This window comes from Crocodylus siamensis, chromosome 6 (assembly GCF_052110815.1).
Source record: "Crocodylus siamensis isolate JL-2025a chromosome 6, ASM5211081v1, whole genome shotgun sequence".
Classification (NCBI taxonomy): Eukaryota; Metazoa; Chordata; order Crocodylia; family Crocodylidae; genus Crocodylus; species Crocodylus siamensis.
The window spans coordinates 3,908,475-3,928,390 of NC_143400.1; the positions used below are offsets into that span (position 1 = coordinate 3,908,475).

Genomic DNA, 19,916 nt, shown 5'->3' on the forward strand with positions numbered 1-19,916 from the left:
AGTGGTTCCCCTCACTCCTGAACCACAGCCCCTCATTCCTGAACTGCCCCACCTAGCCCTGCTGGAGCTCCCCCAAGCCAGCTGATGCCCGTCACCCCAAACCCACAGCCCCTGCCCTGGGCACCTTGATGCAGAGGATGTGGGTGCCAGCCTTGACGAGCTGGTCAGCCAGCTGCAGGTAGTAGTCCAGCGTGTACTTGGTGCGAGAGGGATCAGCCACATCGCCCGTGTAGGAGATCGCAGCTTCCACGACACCGCCTGCGCGCCCGGCCGCCTCCATGCCCAGCACCATATTGGGCAGGTAGTTGAGGGAGTCAAAGACGCGGAAGATGTCCATGCCGTTCTCTTTGGCTGCTTCGCAGAACCTGCAGGCCGGGAACTCAGTCCCTGCCCACTGCCTCCCAGTGCCCCTCACTCCTGACCCCTGCCCCCGCAGCCCGGCCAGTGCCCCTCACTCCCAACCGGCAGCCCTGCCCCACCTGAAGACAGCGTTGTCAGGGTAGTTGGTGTAGCCCACGGCATTGGCGCCGCGCAGCAGCATCTGGAAGGGGATGTTGGGGATCAGCTCCCGCAGCTCCTGCAGCCGCTGCCATGGGCACTCGTACAGGAAGCGCATGGCCACGTCGAAGGTGGCGCCTGGGGCAGACGGACAGGTGAGTGGGACCCCCTGGGCCCCGCCCTGCCCCACCACCACGCCCCACCCCTTGGGTTGGCCGCACCCATATGCCATTGCCTGGTGCCGCTTGCTTTCCCTGCCCAGCCCTCATTGCCCCCCCGGAGCTGGAAGGAACCCAGGCATCTGGGCTCCCAGCACCTGCTCCCCCTCACCTGCCTGTTCCCTCCACCTCCTACCCCCCAGCACCAACACCCATGGAGCCCCCCAGCACCAGGGAAAGAACACAGGTGTCCAGGCCCAGTCAGTGTCCCTGGGTCAGGCCTGGATTGGGCAGGCACCCCCCGGTGATGGCAAGCATGTTCGCCTTGCGTATGCTCACATGTCATAAGTGCCTGGGCTATGTGTTTACATGCGTGTGTGTCTGGCTGTGCCCCAGATGCCTGGGTCCTGGTTGGTATGCACATGTGTGTGCAGGGGTGTGGGTGATGCTCCAGACACCTGGGTCCCATGTGCATGACCTGGATGCCTGGGCCCCGTGTATGCATCTGTATGTGTGTGCATGTGTGGGTGCCCTGGATGCACGTGAGGACATATGCATGTGCCCCAGATACCTGGATCCCATGTGTGTGGAGTGCCCTGGACACATGCATGACCTGAATGCCTGGCCCCATGTATGTGTGCGTGTGTGTGCATATATGGGCACCCCAGACATGTGTGTGTGTGTGTGTGTACACCCAGGTGCCACATGTGTAGGCAGATGCACATCCCCCAGACACCCAGGTCCCATGTGTGTGCATGTGCATGTGGGACACAGATGCCTGTGTCTTCTGTGCGTGCACCACGGATGCCAGGGTCCTCCATGCGCAGAGTGTGCACGAGGTGGGCCACACTCACCACCCCAGTTCTCGATGCTGAATAGGCGGCTGAAGCTGTGGGCCACAAAGGGGGCAACACGCTTGAGGTCGTGGGTGCGGACGCGCGTGGCCAGCAGCGACTGATGTGCGTCGCGGAAGGTCGTATCCATGAGCAGCAGCCCCCGATGCTCCCGCACTGCCCGTGCAAAGCCCTCAGGGCCCTCGCGCAGCAGCACGTCCCGCAGCCCCGCAGGGGGCGGCCCTGCAGGCAGGGACAGGTCGGCGGGAGCCGGGGACCTGCCGCTTGGGCCCTCCCAGCTCCTGCCCCACTCCTGGACCCAGAGACAACCCAGGAGGCCGGGCTCCCAGCCGCCCGTGCTCTAACAGCCCAGCTCCACTGCCCTCCCAGAGAACCCAGGAGTTTGGGCCCCCCCAGGCCCTGCCCCCTCCCAGAGGCAGAGAACCCAGAAATCCAGGCTCCCAGCCCCCCTGCTCTAACCCCTCAGCCCCACTCCCCTCCCAGAGAACCCAGGTGTCCGGCCCCCAAGCCCTCCCACTCTCACCCCCAGCCCCCTCCCACAGCCAGGGAGACCCCAAGCATTTGGGCAACTGCAGGGACTCACTCACTCACCCATGGGCACAGTGGGCTCCACGGGGTCCACGGAGGAGGGCTGGGCTTTGACGGGCAGGGGCGTGGTAGGGCCGTTCACCATCACGTGACCTGGGGAGGGGACCAAGTCAGGATCCTGGGACTCTTCCCCAGGGCCTTAGGGTCCCATATTGGACTGGCACGACCCCCCCCCACAGGCCTTATGAGACCTCCCCGCAGGGCTGTACCCCCCTGTATTAGCCCAGCCCCCACCCCCTGGGTGGCTATATTCCCCTAGACCAGCCCCCCCAGGCCATATCCTCCTTTATCAGCCCAGTTCCCCTCCCCCAGCCTGTAGGCCCCTATATCAGCCCCACCGCTGCATCTGAGTCCTGTACCCCTCTATCAGCCCCCACCAGGGTTGTATCCTCCTGTTTTACCCCAGGGCTCCCCTCCCAGGCCCTATACCAGGCCTCCCACACGGGGCCACATCCTCCCACACCCAGCCCCCACCAGGGTGGATCCCCCCCATACCAGTCCAGTCCCTGAGGCCATTTCCCCTGAATCAGTGCAGCCACCTCCCCAGGCTACATCCCCCTATGTCAACCCCCCAGCCATATATCCTTATAGCAGTGCCCCCCCAGACAATATCCCCTTATAACAGCCCAAGACTCTCCCTGCCCAGGGCCACAACCCCCTGTATCAGCACCCCTCTGGGTTAGACCCTCCTAGATCAGCCCTCCCCCCTTCGCCCAGGCCATATACCCTATATCACTCCCTCAAGGCCCTATACCGTCAGACCTTGTATTCCTATATTAGCACCCCCTGAGGGCCATACCCCTATTTCAGCCCAGGTCACCCCCCACACCAGGCCATATACATCTATACCAGCCCCCATTGGGCCTTATGTGCCTATATCAGCCCCCCTGAGGGCAATACCCCCAGATCAGCGCAAGTTGCCCCCCTCACCAGGCCACATACATCTATATCAGTCCCCATCGGGCCTTATACCCTTATATCAACCTCCCTAAGAGCCATATCCCCCTGGGCCACATAGCCTTGTATTAGCGCCCGCGGCGGGCCGCACCCAGGTAGTGCAGCAGCTTCTGGGCGCGGTTCTGGCCCGGGCGCAGGTTGAAGAGCTCGGGGTGCTCATCGATGAACTGCGTGTCCACCGTGCCTCGCAGAAACTGCCCGTTGCTCAGCACGTTCTGCAGGAAGGGGATGTTGGTCTGCGGGGGAGAGGCGGTGTCAGGCAGTGAGCGGGCACCCAGGACGCGCACGCACAGGACCCGTGTGTCTGGGACAGGAACACACTGAACCCTGCTGTGCAGGACACATGCGCGCACACCGACGCCGGTCACCTGGGACACAAGTATGCACACTCTACCCAGGTATCTGACACGCACAGAACCCAGGAGTCCGGCTCTCACACACAACTCCCCCCTCTCGCCCCAGGAATTGCCCCTCCTCACCCCCTCCCCCGCGGTGTCAGCAGGGAGCTGCCCCAGGGGTCAGAGTTCACCAGGGCAAAGGCACCGACTGGATCTCTGGGGAGGGGGTAGGAGGAAGACCCCCCCAGATACCTGGGGGGAACAAATCTATGACATGACACGAGCGCCCTGAGTCACAGCAGGCTGGTTGGGCCCGGACACCTGGGTCCCCTCCAGCTCTGGGGCGAGAGTGGGGCTAGGGCTGAGAGAGGGGCGCTGGGAGCCCCGAGCCCTGGGTCCCCCTCCCCTGCGTGCTGTGGCTTGGGCGCAGGCAGATGTGTCAGCACGGATTAGAGGCCGGGAAGCCCTGGGCAGGCAGAGGCTCAGCTCAGATGGGGGGAGCTCCCATCCACAGCCCCCTCCCCACTGGCTGGGTGCCGCCCCCTAGGGCCCACCTGAGACGCAGACACAGGGTACAAGAGCCCCAGGTGTCCCCCCCGCCCCCGCCCCTGCGCGCACACAGGGCAGGGCAGGTCTGGCGGGCAGGCGGGTGTCAGAGGCAGCCCCGGCCCCCCGCCCCCCAGCGCTGGAGGGACCCAGGCCACCGGCTCTAGCCCCACACCTGCAGCTGCAGCCATGCGTGCCCGTACCCCGCACCAGCTCAACATCTGTCTGGGAGGAGTTGGTGGGTTACTGGGGGGAGCTGGGAGAGACCGGTGCCCCCCTCCCCTCCCCGCAGCCCCCCCGGCGGGGCGGGGCGGGGCCGCCAGGCCCCTCCCCTCCCCCAGCTGGCGCATCGCTCCGGCAGGGCCCGGGCGGGGGAGGAGCCAGGCTCGGACGCCCGGGCTCGCTCCCCGGCTCGGGACCGCGGGAGGCGGCTGCTGCCTCGCCTCGGACGCCTGGCTCCGCGCTCCCCTCCCCCGGCGGCGCCGGCCCGGGCGGGGGGAGCCCCCAGGCGTCCGGCAAGGGCGGAGGCCCGGGATGGGCCCGGCCCGCGGGTAGCGCCCGAGGAGGAGCCGGGCGGGAAGCGGGGCGCCGGCCGAGACCGCCGCGGCCGGGCAGCCCGCGGGGGGGAGGGGGCTGCTCATCTCCTCCCCCCCGCTCCGCGACCGCACTGAGGGGCCGCGGGCGCGCGGCGGCGGCGGAGACCCCCGGCGTCCGGGGCGCCCCCATGCCCCCCCCGGGTCGGGCCCAGCGCCGCCGCCCCCCGGCGGCGCGGGGGGCTCGGGCCTGAGCCCCGGGGGGGGCCGGGCCGGGCCGGGCCGGGGGGATGCGGCCCCCCCTGGACGCCGAGCCAGGTAAGGGCCGGGCGGTGCTGCGAGGGCGGGGGGCGGGGGCGACGCCAGGCGTCCGGGCCCGCAGCCCCCCAGCAGAAGGAAGCGAGGGCCCCCGGGCTGGAGGGGAGCCGCGTCCGGGCCCCGCCCCCGCCCCCGCATCCCTGCTCCTGCTCCGATCGCGCAGGAGACGCGGCGGGGGGGCCGGGACCCCCGCCTGGAGAGAGCCCAGGAGCCCCCCCGCGCCTAGACGGGCGGGGGCGGGGCCTGCGGCGAAGGGCGCGGCTAGAAGGCAAGGAAGGGCACCGGCCCGGCCTGAAGAGGAGGCGTGGCTAGCGGCGTGGGCGGGGCCAGCGAGGAAGGGGTGTGGCTTGTGGCGCATAGGTGTGTGGGAGGTGCCAAGTGAGAAAAGGCGGGGGCCAAGCCACCGAGGTGGGCGTGGCTGAGCAAGGTGGGCTACAATGTCTGGGCGGAGCCTGGAAGGCAGGGGGTGGGGCTTAGACCAGTACTTCTGGGGGTGGCTGGCACACTGCAGCGAGGCGGGGGTAGATACAGAGTGGGTGGACCTGTGACCCGAATTAGCTTAGAAAAGGCGGAGCTATAGTGCATGGGGCGGGGCCTGCAGTGTTGCAGGCAGAGCTAGATAAACAGCAGAGGCGGAGCCTGTAACCAGGGGCGGGGCTTAGATTACCAAGGTGGGGCTACAATTCATGTGGGGTTGCATGCAGCTAAGGATGGGGCTAGAAAATACGGGGGGCGGAGCCTGTGATGCAAGGGGTGGCTTGGGCTTGGGCTAGCGAGGCAGAACCACAGTACCTGCCTGGCAAGCTCCACATAGCAAAGAGGTGGGGCTAGATGCACAGGAGGGGCGGAGCCTGCGGCACAGGAAGCATAGCTTGGGCTAGCAAGGGGGTGCCCCAGTGCATAGGGTGGAGCTTGTGACACCAGCCCTGACCCTGCTTTCTGCCCCCCACAGGCCGGCGAGCCGTGGTGGCGGCTGTGCTGGGCCTGGCGCTGGCGGCGGGTGCGCTGCTGCGGGCAGCAGCCCCATGCCCGGTGCCCTGCGTCTGCCACAACCTGTCCGAGTCGCTGAGCACCCTGTGTGCCCGCCGCGGGCTCCTGGCCGTGCCCCTGGACGTGGACCGGCGCACAGTGGAGCTGCGCCTGGCTGACAACTTCATCCGGGCCGTGGGGCCGCCCAACTTCGCCAACATGTCGGGCCTCGTGGACCTGACGCTGGCTCGCAATGGGCTGGAGACCCTGCGCCCACTGGCCTTTGGCGACCTGGAGAGCCTGCGGGCGCTGCATCTGGACGGCAACCGGCTGGCGGAGATCGGGCCGGCCGCCCTGCGTGGCCTCCTCAATCTGCAGCACCTCAGCATGAACAACAACCAGCTGGTGGCCGTGGCCCCCGCTGCCTTCGCCGACTTCCAGCTGAGCCTGGAGGACTTGGATCTGAGCTACAACAACCTGCGGGAGGCGCCGTGGGCGGGCATCCGCGGCATGGCCAACCTGCACACGCTGCAGCTGGAGCACAACCTCATTGGGGCCGTGGAGCCGGGTGTCTTCTCGGAGCTGGCCCGCCTGGCGCGCCTGGACCTCACCTCCAACCGCCTGGCCACGCTGGCCCCCGAGCCGGCACTGGCCGTGACACCCGCCATCCTGGCGCTCAGCTTCGGGGGCAACCCTCTGCGCTGTAACTGTGAGCTGCTGTGGCTGCGACGCCTGGGCCGGGATGCCGGCGAGCTGGAGACGTGCGCGGCACCGCCAGGCGTGGCCGGGCGCTACTTCTGGGCCGTGCCGGAGGAGGACTTTGTGTGTGAGCCACCCCTCGTGGCCCGCCACACGCGGCACCTGCGGGTGCTGGAGGGGCAGCGTGCCGCCCTGCGGTGCCGGGCACTGGGGGACCCCGAGCCGGTGGTGCACTGGGTGGCGCCAGGTGAGCGCATGGTGGCGAACTCCTCGCGGGCCGTGGCCTACCCCAACGGGACGCTGGAGCTGGCAGCCGCCACCCTGGGAGACGCCGGTGCCTACACTTGCATTGCGGTCAACGCGGCTGGCGAGGCCACGGCCCGTGTGGAGCTCCGTGTGCTGCCGCTGCCCCACGGCGATGGGGGTGGGGTGGCCGTGGGGCTGCCAGGGCCCTCCGACATGGCGGCCAAAGCGACTGGCAACGCCACTGGGGAGGAGGAGGAGGAGGAGGAGCTGGGCCGGGCCGTGGAGGTGGCGGAGGTGACGGCCCACTCGGCACTGGTGCAGTGGGAGACCGACAAGATGGCACCCGCCGCTTGGGTCTACCAGCTACAGTACAACTGCACCGATGACGAGGTCCTGGTCTACAGGTAGGGGGCACCACGTGGGGGGGGCAAGACGCTGCGAGTAGTCTGTGTATGGAAGGACGTGCATGCCCCTATATGGACATCGCTGGAGTACAAGGCATTGTGGGGTAACCTGGGGTGGAGGGTGGGCTCAGAATGATGGGTATGTCCATATATAGACACAGCCAGATCACAAGGCATTGTGGGTAGCCTGGGCATGGAATGACGTGCATGGCCCTATACGGACACAGCAGGAGCGTAAGGTACTGTGGGTAATCTGCGAGGAAGGGTTGGTACAGCGATAGAGTGCAAGGCATTGTGGGTAGTCTGCAGTGTGGGGTGGACATGGAAGGATGGGTATGTCTTTATGGACACAGCCAGAGCACAAGGCATTGTGGGTAGTTTGTGGTGGACACAGTATGGAAGGACAAGTATGGAGATGGTAGGAGTGCAAGGCATTGTGGGTTACCATCCACGGTGGAGAGTGAATGTAGAATGATGGGTGTGTTTGTATATGGGCGTTCCCCACAATGCCTTGTGCTCTGGCTGTCTGCAGTGGAGGATGCACATTCAATAATGGGTATGCCCATATATAGATGCTCCTGGAACACATGGGATTGTGGGTATTTCTGTAGTGGAGGTTGGGTAGGGAATTATGGGTATGCCAATACATGGGCAGACTGGCATTGTGGGGAAATCACTGGTTCCTGTGGGCCCAACCCAAGGAATTCTGGGTACATCTGTATGTGGGCCAGCTGGCCCCCAGCACGAGAAGTTAGCTGGGGCACCATACCTTGTGGGTAACCAGAGGGCAGGGGAATATGGGCATGCCCCTGGTACAAGTTACCCACAATGCATGAGGTGGCAGCCTATGGACAGAAGGCATGGAATTATAGGTATACTTGGCTGACAGGCAGTGCATTGTGGGTAACCACAGGACCACGGGGAAGGGGCCAGAAGGCATGCAAGCATGGCGGAACCATACAGGCATTGTGGATAGAGCTGCTTCGGTGGGGGCCCTGATCCTGTGGGGGGATCATCTTGGGGTCCAGACTCACCAGGGAGTCCGGATCCGGGCCCGATCCAGGGGGCACTGGCTGACAGGGTTGGGGGTGGGGCACGGACCTGTCCTCACCAGGAGGGCCCAATCTGGGCCTGATCCGGAGGGGGGTAGGACCCTTCCCTGGCTCTGTCTTCACCCCTCATCTCCTCCTTTCTCTTCCTAGGATCCTACCGGGCAGCAGCCACCACTTCCTCCTAAAGCACCTGGTGCCAGGGGCTGCCTACGACCTGTGCGTGCTGGCCGTGGCCCCCGACACTGCCACAGCACTGGCCTCCACCCACCGGCTGGGATGCACCCACTTCACCACAGGCGAGGCGGCAGCCCCATGCAACGCCCTCCGTGCCCACGTCCTGGGGGGCACGCTCACCGTGGCAGTGGGCGGCGTCCTGGTGGCCACGCTGCTCATCTTTGCTGTGGCCGTCACAGTCCGCGCCCGGGGCTGCACGGGTGCCCAGAGTCCCAAGCTAGCCGACGTCCACTCCCAAACCAATGGGGCCCCCCTGGCGCCACCACCAGCTGCTGCCCATGGGTCCCGTGCCCACACCAGGCGGGCCAAGGGGAGGCCAGGAGCAAAGGGAACAAGGGGAGCAGCGGGGGACCGTGCCCCAGCCCGCCGGAGCTGTTCACTGGACATGGGGGCATGCTCAGGCTACGCCAAGCGGCTGGGTGCCCTATGGGCCCACCGCAGCCAATCGGTGCATGGGATGCTGGCGGGTGGAGCTGGCGAAGCTGCACTGCGACTGGCTGGTGCGGAGGAGCTGGAGGAGAGTGTGGTGTAGCTGGCGGGGGCCATGGACAATGGACCTCCTCTCCACTTCTAGTGCCAGGCCCCTGGTAGCGAGAAGCTGGGTTGGTTGCCCGAGATGACGCTGCCTCTGTTGCCACGGCAATGGTACCAGGATGCTCTAGTTGCTGTGATGATCCCCAGCCTGACTGTGAATCTGATGCAGTGACATCCAATCCAGTGGATCCCACGCTCTGATACCCACTCTGATGTGGTGCCAGTGCACCCAGTGCCATGATATCCCTTCCAGTGCGGTGCCCATGTGGTACCATTGGATCCAATGCCGTGATGCCCACTCTGATGCTGTGCCAGGGACTCCACTACAGTGCTCACAGCTTCAATGCAGTGATACCCCCTCCAGCGTAGTGCCAGAGGATTTGATACAGTGAAGCCAATCCAGTGCAGTGCACACATCTGATGTAGTGATCCCTACTCCAGTGTGGTGCGAATGGAGCCAAGGCAGTGACACCCATTCCAGTGCAGTGCCTGTGGATGCAATGCCATGATCTCTGCTTCCACGTGACACCAGTGGCTCCAATACAGTGCTGTTGGCTTCACCCCAGGGGGGGCACCTGTCCTGGCACAGCACTGCCCAGTCTGACATGCAGCTGCCCCTCGCTCTGACACAGTGATGACATCACAAGCCCCATGACGATGTATTAACCTACCCCCCATCCCCCATGCACAGTCAAGCCCTCGATGGGGCTTTGGATTTTGCCCAGGAGGCCAGTTAGATGCAACCCAGGACCCTGATGGGGTGGGCGAGGTGTGGGCTGGAATTTTCTTCTTTTTGTGGATTTTCTTTTAAAAAAAAAAATCAATTGCCAAAATAAACAATCCAGCTCATCTGCCGGAAAGAGGTTTTGTTCTGCTCCTCCCCAGAGCTAGCCTCATCCAGGCCAGGGGCCCTGTTGCCCCTGCCTCTGCTCTACTCAGCTGCCAACACGTTCCCCCCAGAGCCAGCCACACAGCAGCCCCCAGTCCCCCAAGCCCCACCCCAAAAGTGGCCACATCCCACAGCCTAGCTTCGTAGCTCCATCTCCTGCCCCACCACAAAGGTGGCTGCATCTATTACATTCAGCTACCAGCAAGCCCCACCCCAGCAAAAGGGCCCCCCTCTCACCAGAGCCAGCCACATCTCCAAAGGACTGTGCTGGGAATGGGGAGTTTTGCCTGGACGCCTGGGTTCTCGGCTGCAACTCTGCACATGGCCAAACCCATGGGCAGTGCAGCATGGTGCCCTCAACACTGAGGCATCAGTGCATGAGGTCTCCCATCCACACGCTGACCCTTCCCTGACCTGGCTGAGCTTCCCAGGGGCCTCAAGGCCAGACTAGGCAGAGCACCCTTTGCTGGCTACCCCCAACAGCCCTGCCAGAGTGTGAGCAGCCTCAGAAAGGACCAGTCTCCCCAGATAGAAGGGACATGAGGGGTTAGAGGAGGGGCAGCTGGGAGCCTGGCCACCTGGGATTGGGGTGCTTGAGCAGAAGGTGCTGGGATCCCAGATACCTGGGTTCTCCCCAGCTTTGGAAGCGGTGTGAGTGCATGAGGGTGAGAGCAGGAGGTGGGGAGTTGGGAGCCCAGACACCTGGGCGCTCTCCCTCCGATAAGCCACAACAGAACAAAAACAGCCCTCATCACTCTCCCTGAAGGACCCCAGACCCTAGCACCTTCCTTACCCTGAATATGCATGAGATACCTCTAGCCAAGGCAGAGACCAGCCAGCTGTGGGGGTCCCAGCCTGCAGGCCCCAGGCACCTGGACTGGCACAGGATGCCTGACATGCAGGGGATCACTGAGATGGGGGAGGGCACTGTACAGATTCCCCAGACTGAGACTGGGGGGTGCTGGGCACTGTACAGCCCAGCCCCCACCCCCCCAATCAAGATCAGAGGGCACCAGGCGCTATCCAGACCCCCCTGGCCAGGATCGGGGCTGACAGAAAAGCCAGCCGTCTGTCATGGGCTATAAGCTGGCACCCAAGGGGGAAGTGCCAGCACCCCCCACTGCCCTGACCAGACCACCTGATGCCTGCCCCAGGCTTCACAGGAGAAAGGGGACGGTGGGGGGGCAAGGGTCCAGCCCAGATCTCCCAGTACCAGAGGAAGCCAGGTACCAACCCCTATCACTGGGGGCAAAGCCCCCAGCACCCCTTGCAGGACCTTCTGGAGCCACCAGAGCTTGCAGGTGCCCGGAATCGACCCCCCATAAGATGGGATCCCCCCTACCTTGACACCACGGATGCGGAACTCGGCCAGGGCCCGGCTGAGCTTGGAGGCAGCAGTGGGGTGGTCCTTGCCGTGGGCGATGACCTTGACCAGCAGTGAATCGTAGTGGGGCGAGATCACGGCGCCCTGGAAGGCTGAGGCGCTGTCCAAGCGGATCCCCATGCCCTCACCACTGCGGAACACCTGGGGGTGGTGGGGAAAGAGGGAGGGTGTGAGGTCATGGGATTATGGGGCAGAGCCAGCCGGGCCCCCCCTTCCATCAATGACCCCCCAGACCAGGATCGAAGGGGGCTGTGTGCCAGGTCAGGTGCCTGGGACATGGCAAACCTAGGTGTCCAGCTGGGACCCAAGGACTAGTCCCCCCAGAATTGCCCTGCCCCTGGCAACACTGAACCCATGTGTCCAACCTCAGTCCCAAGTCCCCCCAAGCCCCAGGCTGAGAAATGGGGGGAACCTAGGTGTCCTGTTGGGATCCAGATATCCCTTCTGCCCCAACTCCCCCCACTTGGGGGCCCCCAGGCCAGAGGCTGCTGAACAGTGAGCCCAGGTGTCCAGCCTCCCCTGCAGGGCCTGCCCCCCAGACCCTGATTAAGGCCTCCGGAAATGGCACAAGGCCCTGGCCAGCCCCCCCCATCCTCCTGACATCCATTAACCCCCCTTAGCCTGAGACCCCAGGTGTCCCGGCTCTAACACCCCAGCCCCAACTCCCTTCCTAGAGATCTGGGCTCCTAGACTCCTCCGCTCTACTCCCCCAGCCCTGATTCTTCGTCCAGGGCTGGAGAACCCAGGTGTCCAGGCTCCCCCAAATGCCTTTTCCCAGCAGGGGAGAGAGTGGGAGCAGCTGAGGGGTTAAGACGACTGGGAGAAATCTCAGTGAGTATGATTGACAGCTGTCAATCTGCCAGTCTCAAAACAACCTGGGGGGTGGGGATTGGATTGGGGTGGGGGAGCTGGGTTGTCTCCAGCTCTGGGAAGGGGGATGGGGAACAGGCTGGGCTCTGGGAGGTCTCCCCCAGGGAACCTCACATGGCTCATTGAGTCCACAATTAATTAACGGCAAAGGAGGCTCCTAACGAGGGGCTTGTTCTACAGGGAGTTACTGTCAGCGCCGCCCTGCCAGAGGCCCCAGACACCCCGGTTCTTCCCCTGCTCTGGGAAGGCAGTGGGGGCTGGGGGTGGAGCGGGGGCTGGGAGTGTGTTCCGGGTACTTGGGTTCTGTGTGCATGTGCGCGGGGGGGTCATTATGTGTGTCTGTCTGGATGCTGCGTGGGTGCGAGGTGAGAGAGGTGTGTGTGTGGCAATCAGGGGGATGTAGGCATGTGTCTGTACATTTGCATGTGGCAGCGTGTGGGTGTGTGTGGGCATGTGGCTGTGTCTGGCTCCTCACCCCCCCACGTCTCTCTCCACCTCCTTGTGGGAGGAAGGAAAAACACAAAAGCCCCAAGAAGCTCCAGACACGTACGAATGCACACACACAGAACCCAGGCATCCAGGTTAGACACGCACACATGCAGAACTCAGGTGTCCCACACACACACCAGGTGTCCCAAGCCCCCCCCCACACACACACACACCAGGTGATCCAGACACACACGTGCACATATACACATCACACAGGTGTCCCAGACCACACACACACACACACACACACACACCCGCCCCCAGGTGTCCCAGACACACACACACACCCGCCCCCAGGTGTCCCAGACACACACACACACACACCTGGTGTCCCAGGCCCCCCCCCACACACACACACACACCAGGTGATCCAGACACACACGCACACACACACCCATACACCCCCCCCCAGGTGTCCCAGACCCACACACACACACCCGCCCCCAGGTGTCCCAGACAGACACATGCGCATGCGCACACACCAGGTGTCACACACACACACACACCAGGTGTCCCAGACACAGACACAAGACCCAGGGGTCCAGGACACATACACAGAACCCAGAGGTCTAGACATGCACACAGACACACAGAGTTAGGCATCCAGGTGCATGTGTGGACACACATACACACACAGATGTCTAGATACACACAATCTGAGCCCAGGTCTCTGGGACACACACATGCACACACACAAAGCCAGGTGTCCAGGCACACATGCACATAGAACCCAGGTGTCTGCACGTGCGCGCGCACACACACACACACACACACACACACACACACACACACACACACACACACACACACACACACACACACACACACACACACTGAGGCACCCACAGCCAGTGACTGCCCATGCACATGCACCCAGAATCGCACTGCTTCCTGGAAGCCCGGACACCTGAGTTCTCTCCAGCTCTGGGAGGGGTGTCGGGGCGCAGGCATGAGAGCAGGCGGGGCAAGGAGCCCAGACATCTAGGGTCTCTCCAGTCCCTCATCAGCTCATTTCATGGACCCCTGGGCGTCTCCTCTCCTAACAGCAGATTGGGGGGGAGGGAGGAGGGGAGACAACCACTCCCCACAGAATCCCCCTTTGCTCCCAATTAGCACAGGGATCCTAATTGGTGGGCACTGCCCAGGATCAGGGCCCATCATGCCAGACTGCACAGACCCTCCTGGAGTCCCTTACCTGTAAATAGCAAGAGAAGAACCCAGGAGTCCAGGCTCTGTATAGCCCAGAACCCCATGGCAGGGGGGCCTACAGGGTCTATACAGCCCAGTGTAGCCATGGGGTCTATACAGCCCAGTGAGGGGAGTCCTATAGGTTTTCTATGGACCACTGCAGCAACAGGTACCCTACAGAGTCTATAAAGCCCAGTACTCCATGGTTTGGCCTACAAGGTCTACACAGCCAGTAACCTCATGGAGGGATCAGCGGGGGGAGCTACACGCTCTATATGGCTCCATACCCCATAGGGGGGCCCTAAAGGGTCTATACAGCCCAGTGCTTGGAGGGGGACCCTACAGGGTCTTTACAACTCAGTTGCCCAGAACCCCATGTGGGGGGTCCTAGAGGTTTTCTATAAACAGTTGCAGCTGGGGGGCCCCTACAGGGTCTATATGGTTCATTGCAGCCAAAGAGGCCCCTCCAGTGTCCATATGGCCCAGCACCTGGGCAGGGGGAGGGCCATGCAGGCTCTGTAGGACTGGGCGCCAGACCCCCCTACCTCAATGCGGCCGGTGTCGGGCTGGAAGCCACGGGCAGGGTCCTCGGTGGTGACGCGGCACTGGATGGCGCAGCCGTTGATGCGAATTAGCTCCTGGCGCAGGCCCAGGTCAGGCAGGCTCCGCCCCTCAGCCACATGGATCTGGGCATGGACCAAGTCCACACTGTGGGGAAAGGGGTGGGGTTAGTAGAGGGTGGGGCTAAACAGGGCAGGGTTAGCAGGGAGCACCAGAACCTCCCCCCACACCTTCCTCTCGCTCTCTCCCAGCCCCACAGTCCCCCAGTGTCTCATAGAGCCCCCTTCACTGCTGCCTCCAGGTCCCCACCCCCAGGCTGAGATTGGTGGGTGCTGGACACTGTACAGATCCCCCAGTCTGGGATTGGGAGGACCAGATGCTGTACAGACCCCCTACGCTGGGATTGAGATGTACCAGGCACTGTACAGACCCCACAGCCTGGGATCGGGGGGCACTGGGTGCTGCACAGACCCACCAGACTGAGGTCAGGAGACGCTGGGAGCTGTACAGACCCCCCAAGCTGGGATTGGGGGGTACTGGGCACCATACAGACCCCCCAGGTGGGGATCGGGAAACACCAGGTGCTGTACTGACCCCCCAGGTCGAAGTCAGGAGGTGTTCAGAGTTGTACAGACCCCCCCCCACGCTGCGATCAGGGGGTACAAGGGTGCTGTACAGACCCCCCAGGATGAGGTCAGGAGGCACTGGGAGCTGTACACACTCCCCCAGGCTAAGATTGGGGGTAATTGGGCACTGTACAGACCCCTCAGGCTGGACTCAGGGGGCACCAGGTACTGCAGAGACTCCATCCAGTTCCCGTGGTACACTTGTATATGGCAATGCAATGCCATATGTGGAGGCAGCTGATACAATATGCATGTGGTCCATTTGTATTCAAGGAGCTATCCAGCCAGCGCACTGGCCCACTTGCGGAGACTGGGACAGGCAGAACTGGAGAGGGGGGGAGGCCCTGTTCTGCCTATTCATGTGATGCATTTAAATACAAAGTGCAGCACCAGATGCAAGCATAGTGGTGTGTGTGTGTATAAACCATATCTATATAGATCTATATGCATGTACACAGCTATGTCTATATATAGCTATAGCTATATCCAGACATATATAGCTATATCCAATCTCTCTTCATGTATATATAATCTATCAATATCTATATATTTACCTATACCTATCTAAAACTAGCTGTAGCTAGATATCTAATCTACCTTTATCTACATAGAGCTATGTCTATCTAGATATATCTATAGATCTATATTGAATCTATCTATATATATTTCTATAATCTATCTATGTATCTTTGTAGACCTATATCTATCTATCTATCACTACCACCTGTGACATTTGCCAGAGAGTCTGCAGCCCTAGGATCAGCCTTCTTAGCCATCAACGGATGCATTTACAATCCTTTATTTGACCCATGGGAGTGATCATCCTTAACCTTGAGGGATTGCCGCTGCCAATGATATACTTATCTAACATATTTACATATCTATATTGATCTATATGTATCTACTTAGCTATGTCTATCTACATACAGCTGTATAATCTATCTATATATCTATATTTACATCTATTTCTATATAGGTATATCTATCTATAAATGTATATTGAATCCATCTATATATATCCACATATCTATCTAACCTATATATCTACATAGCTAAGTCTATCTAGATATATCTGTAGATCTATATTGAGTCTATCTATATATATGTAGATAATCTAGCTATGTATCAATTTCTATACAGATGTATAAAATAGAGAGAGACTCTATCTATATATCTATCTATACATCTAATTTACATCTACATAGCTGTCTATCTATAGTTTCATAGTTTCTAGGGTCGGAAGGGACCTGAGCAGATCATCTAGTCCGACCCCCTGCCATGGCAGGAAAGATTACTGGGGTCAAACGACCCCAGCAAGGTGTTCATCTAACCTATATCGAATCTCTATACATTTGTATCTTTCTAATTTATCTACATAAATCTATACTAATCTGAAAATGTGTAGATGGATTTAGATAAACATATCTGCATACAGAGCTATAGCTAATCTATATAACTATGTCTATCTTTATCTAATCTTTCTACCTAATCTATATGTAATCTGCACATCTACATCTATCAATCGATATCTATGCATCTATAATCTATATCTATACATATTACAGAAGTGTGTGCATATATATCTACACAGAGAGCAAGCGTGTGCTACATACATATATATAAATATGTAGAGCAATAATAAGCATAATTATCCAGGCCCCTTGTATATGTAGCATACTGCATCCAAATCTCCTCTAGAATATTCACATATGCATCTTTCTCCTAGAATATTTGCTTGTCACATTGTAATACACACGTGCTAGCTCCAGGCAGGGACCTCTGAACCCCATGCATCCATTAGATCTGCAAGCTGAACCTGTATTTGCATAAGACTTATTGCATATGCAAGCAGTCTACGGTATCTGCATACTGCATATGCAGGAATTCCCTGCAGTCCGCTGCAATGGAGAGATCACATCTTCATATCTCCACACAGCTTCATGCATATGCATGAAGCAAACGACACTGGCACGCATCCTACTACATATGCATATAAAGCGATGCACACCTGCCTGCAGCCGCCTGTACACACATGCAAATTTGAAAGCCTATTACATATGCATCTGAAAGCCTATTGCAAGTACAGATTTGAAAGCCTATTGTATATACATGAGATCCAATGCATTAGCATGCACATTCAATGCAACATAGAGCATGTTCCATGCAGCCTATTGCATATGCATGAGATCTAGTCCATATGCATGTTGTTAATCAAAGCAACTTGCTTCCCCTCTCAGTTCCCAGCAACTCTCTCCTCTCCATTGGACATCCCAGCAGTTGCCTTCCCCTTCAAAGCCCATGGGGGCTGGAATTCCTGGGAGCCCGGACACCTAGGTTCTCTCCAGCTCTGGAGAACAGTGGAGGCTGAAGGATTAGAGCAGTGGGAACTGGGAATCTGGATGCCTGGGCTCTTCCTGGTTCATAACTCCGCCATGTCTTGGTTTCCCCAGGGGCTGGCTGTAGAGTGGAGTGGGGTGGGATCTTGCCTTGCTGCCGCTGGCTGGACTGTCTGTATTCAGCTGCAGCTCGGACTTCAAAGGAGCCACAGCCTGATGTTGCCGGGCTCCGAAATGGCAGCCAGAGATGAACGATCCCTTCCCCAGCTAGACAGATAACTGATGCAGTGGGGGAGAGCACTGATACAGGCTCATAGGGGGCGCTGGTGAGGGTTGGGGATACAGGGCCCCTCACCAGGATGTGACTGGCTTGTGGGCGGGGGAAGGGGAATTGGAGGTGGGGATACAGTCGGTGCTGCAGCTGGCTCTGGACTGGGCAGCCAAGTGTAACAGTTGTAGCCAGCTCTGAGTAGAACAAAGTTGTGGCTGCCTCTGGTGTGCGGCATGGGAGACAAGGGATATAGGGCTGCAATGCGACTAGCTCTGGGGTGGGAGGTGTCAGCAGACGAGTAGAACAGACACAGCTTGCTCTAAGGGGCATTGGGACTCCTTGCTGGGATGATCTCCACCCCAGCTCATTTCAAACCAGGCTTGTTTGGGTGGTTTTTCCAGGTCTCCAGAGCTGCGGGGAGATCTAACAGCAAGGCAGTCTTGATCCCAATGTCCCGGGGGGTGGGTGGAAAGATGGTGTCACAGCCCTGCCCAGATCCCTGGACTGCCACCACAGCCCCAATGCCCCTCGCCTGGTGCTGGGAGCTGTACGCACTTGGTGATCTCTTCAGTGACTGTGTGCTCCACCTGGAGACGGGAGTTAACCTCGATGAAATAGTGTTTGCCGTGTTTGTCCACCAGGAACTCCACTGTGCCAGCATTCTGGTATCCCACCTGTGGGTGAGAGGGGGTGAGGCAGGGACTCCTGGGAGGGAAGTGGAGGTTGTGGGGCTAGAGCAGGAGAGCCCATCAGAGCCTATGGTGCCCTTCGCTCCCAGCCTGCAGCCTCCTGCCCCCTTAGTGCCCCTCACTCCCACCCCACAGCCCCCTCGATGTCCTGCAGCCCCATGCCCTGCTGGTGCCTCTCACTGCCACCTTGCTGTCCCCTGCCCCTCCCCACCTGCTTGGCTAGGCGCACGGCATCGTGGGTAAGGCGGGCACGAAGCTGGGGGTCTAGGTGAGCCGCTGGCGCGATCTCCACAACTTTCTGGTGGCGCCGCTGGATGGAGCAGTCGCGCTCATAGAGGTGTACCACATTGCCGTAGTTGTCCCCTGCAAGAGGTGACGGGGAGGGCTCAAAGAATCCTCCCCAAAAATCAGGCCCAGATTGGAGCTCCATGGGGGTGCAAGACCCCTCCCTACCTCAACCAGGGACTCCCCACCCCCCAATCAGGCCCGGATCAGGACCCATGGATGGGACAGCCTGCATCCCCTTCCTCCAACCTAATAAGGAGCAAGAATCAGACCCAGATCAGAGCCCCTGCCCCTACTGGTAGGTGGGGGGCACATTGTGTGGGAGGGACTCACCCAGGATCTGGACCTCAATGTGCCGCGGCTTCTCGATGAACTTCTCCACAAAGAGCGCCCCATTGCCAAAGGCAGCCAGTGCCTCCGAGAATGCACGAGTGTAGTTCTCCTCCAGCTCCTGGGGATGGAGTAGGAGATGATGAGGAGAGAGAACCCAGGCATCCGGGCTCCCAGCCCCCCTGCTCTCATCCCCAGGCTCTAACTCTACCCCCTAGCGCCCATCTCCTCCCACAGCTGGAGAGAACCCAGGCATCCAGACTCCCATATACCTCGTAGCTCCGGACGACCCTCATTCCCCGGCCACCGCCACCATATGCTGCCTTGAAGATGATGGGGAAGCCGTAGCTGTTGGAGAACTCATGGGCCTCAGTCAGCGATGTGATAGGCGCATCTGTGCCTGGCACCACAGGAATCCCTGGCGGGGAGAGAAGAAATGCCGACATGTCACCCCCCAGCTTCTCTCCGTGCCTCAGTTTCCTTTAGGACTCATAACAAGCCTTAATGAAGAATAATAATTTTAATCAGGTAACAAGCCTTAATGAGGTATAACCAAGTTAACCATTAACAAACTTTAATGAGGTATAACCATGTTAACTAAGTAGCAAGAGTTAATGAGGTGTAGCCACATTAACTAGGTAATGAGCCATAGCCAGGTTACCTGGATAATGAGCCATAATTAAGTGAAGCAAGGTAACAAGTCTTAATGAGGTGTGAGTAGCAGGGTGGAAAGCAAGCATGAATTAACCAGGTAACCATCTTTAAGGATGGGAAGATAGCTGAGCTGAGGCAGACTGCAAAAGCAAGGGGTGGATGAATCTTAATGAGGGGTCAATAACTTAATTGACTCTTGTCAGGGTTCTGACCCCATCTATCTCCACGTGAGAGATCTGTGCAGCACCTGTGGTAGCCCTGATTCCAGGCCTGGGGGGCCTGTACACCACACATAACCCTCCAATCTCAGCCTGGGGAATTTGTACAGCTTCCATAATTCCCCACGTTCAGCCTAGGGGGTCTGTACAGAGCCCAGCACCCCCTCGATCCCAGCCTGGGGGTCTGTACTGCTCCCA

At 60.0% G+C, this 19,916-nt stretch overlaps 2 protein-coding genes across 5 annotated transcripts in view; one reads left to right on the forward strand and one right to left on the reverse strand.

Moving 5' to 3' along the window:
* The window catches only part of PC (pyruvate carboxylase), a 63,227-nt gene that overhangs the window by 5,099 nt on the left and 38,212 nt on the right, over positions 1-19,916 (reverse strand). For all 4 annotated transcript variants that reach the window (XM_090054937.1, XM_090054936.1, XM_090054939.1 and 1 more), the window contains 11 exons: positions 19,119-19,264; positions 18,850-18,967; positions 18,443-18,594; positions 18,098-18,216; positions 14,294-14,456; positions 11,160-11,342; positions 3,147-3,291; positions 2,102-2,191; positions 1,511-1,732; positions 480-636; positions 125-365 (listed from right to left, as the gene is read on the reverse strand). In XM_090054937.1, the coding sequence (XP_089911063.1) occupies positions 125-365; positions 480-636; positions 1,511-1,732; positions 2,102-2,191; positions 3,147-3,291; positions 11,160-11,342; positions 14,294-14,456; positions 18,098-18,216; positions 18,443-18,594; positions 18,850-18,967; positions 19,119-19,264 (1,736 nt within the window). The remainder of the gene's footprint in view (positions 1-124; positions 366-479; positions 637-1,510; positions 1,733-2,101; positions 2,192-3,146; positions 3,292-11,159; positions 11,343-14,293; positions 14,457-18,097; positions 18,217-18,442; positions 18,595-18,849; positions 18,968-19,118; positions 19,265-19,916) is intronic.
* LRFN4 (leucine rich repeat and fibronectin type III domain containing 4) lies at positions 4,284-9,777 on the forward strand. Its single transcript, XM_090054994.1, has 3 exons — positions 4,284-4,790; positions 5,743-7,108; positions 8,311-9,777. Exons 1-3 carry the CDS (start codon positions 4,763-4,765, stop codon positions 8,924-8,926), a joined length of 2,010 nt encoding a protein of 669 aa, XP_089911120.1. The 5' UTR covers positions 4,284-4,762; the 3' UTR covers positions 8,927-9,777.

What these genes read in the sequence shown, in the direction of transcription:
- LRFN4 (XM_090054994.1), top strand. Translation starts at nt 4,763, where the DNA reads ATGCGGCCCCCCCTGGACGCCGAGCCAG. An exon ending in CCCCCTGGACGCCGAGCCAG is followed by an intron (nt 4,791 to 5,742) that starts GTAAGGGCCGGG and finishes TGCCCCCCACAG; the next exon opens with GCCGGCGAGCCGTGGTGGCG. An exon ending in GACGAGGTCCTGGTCTACAG is followed by an intron (nt 7,109 to 8,310) that starts GTAGGGGGCACC and finishes TTCTCTTCCTAG; the next exon opens with GATCCTACCGGGCAGCAGCC.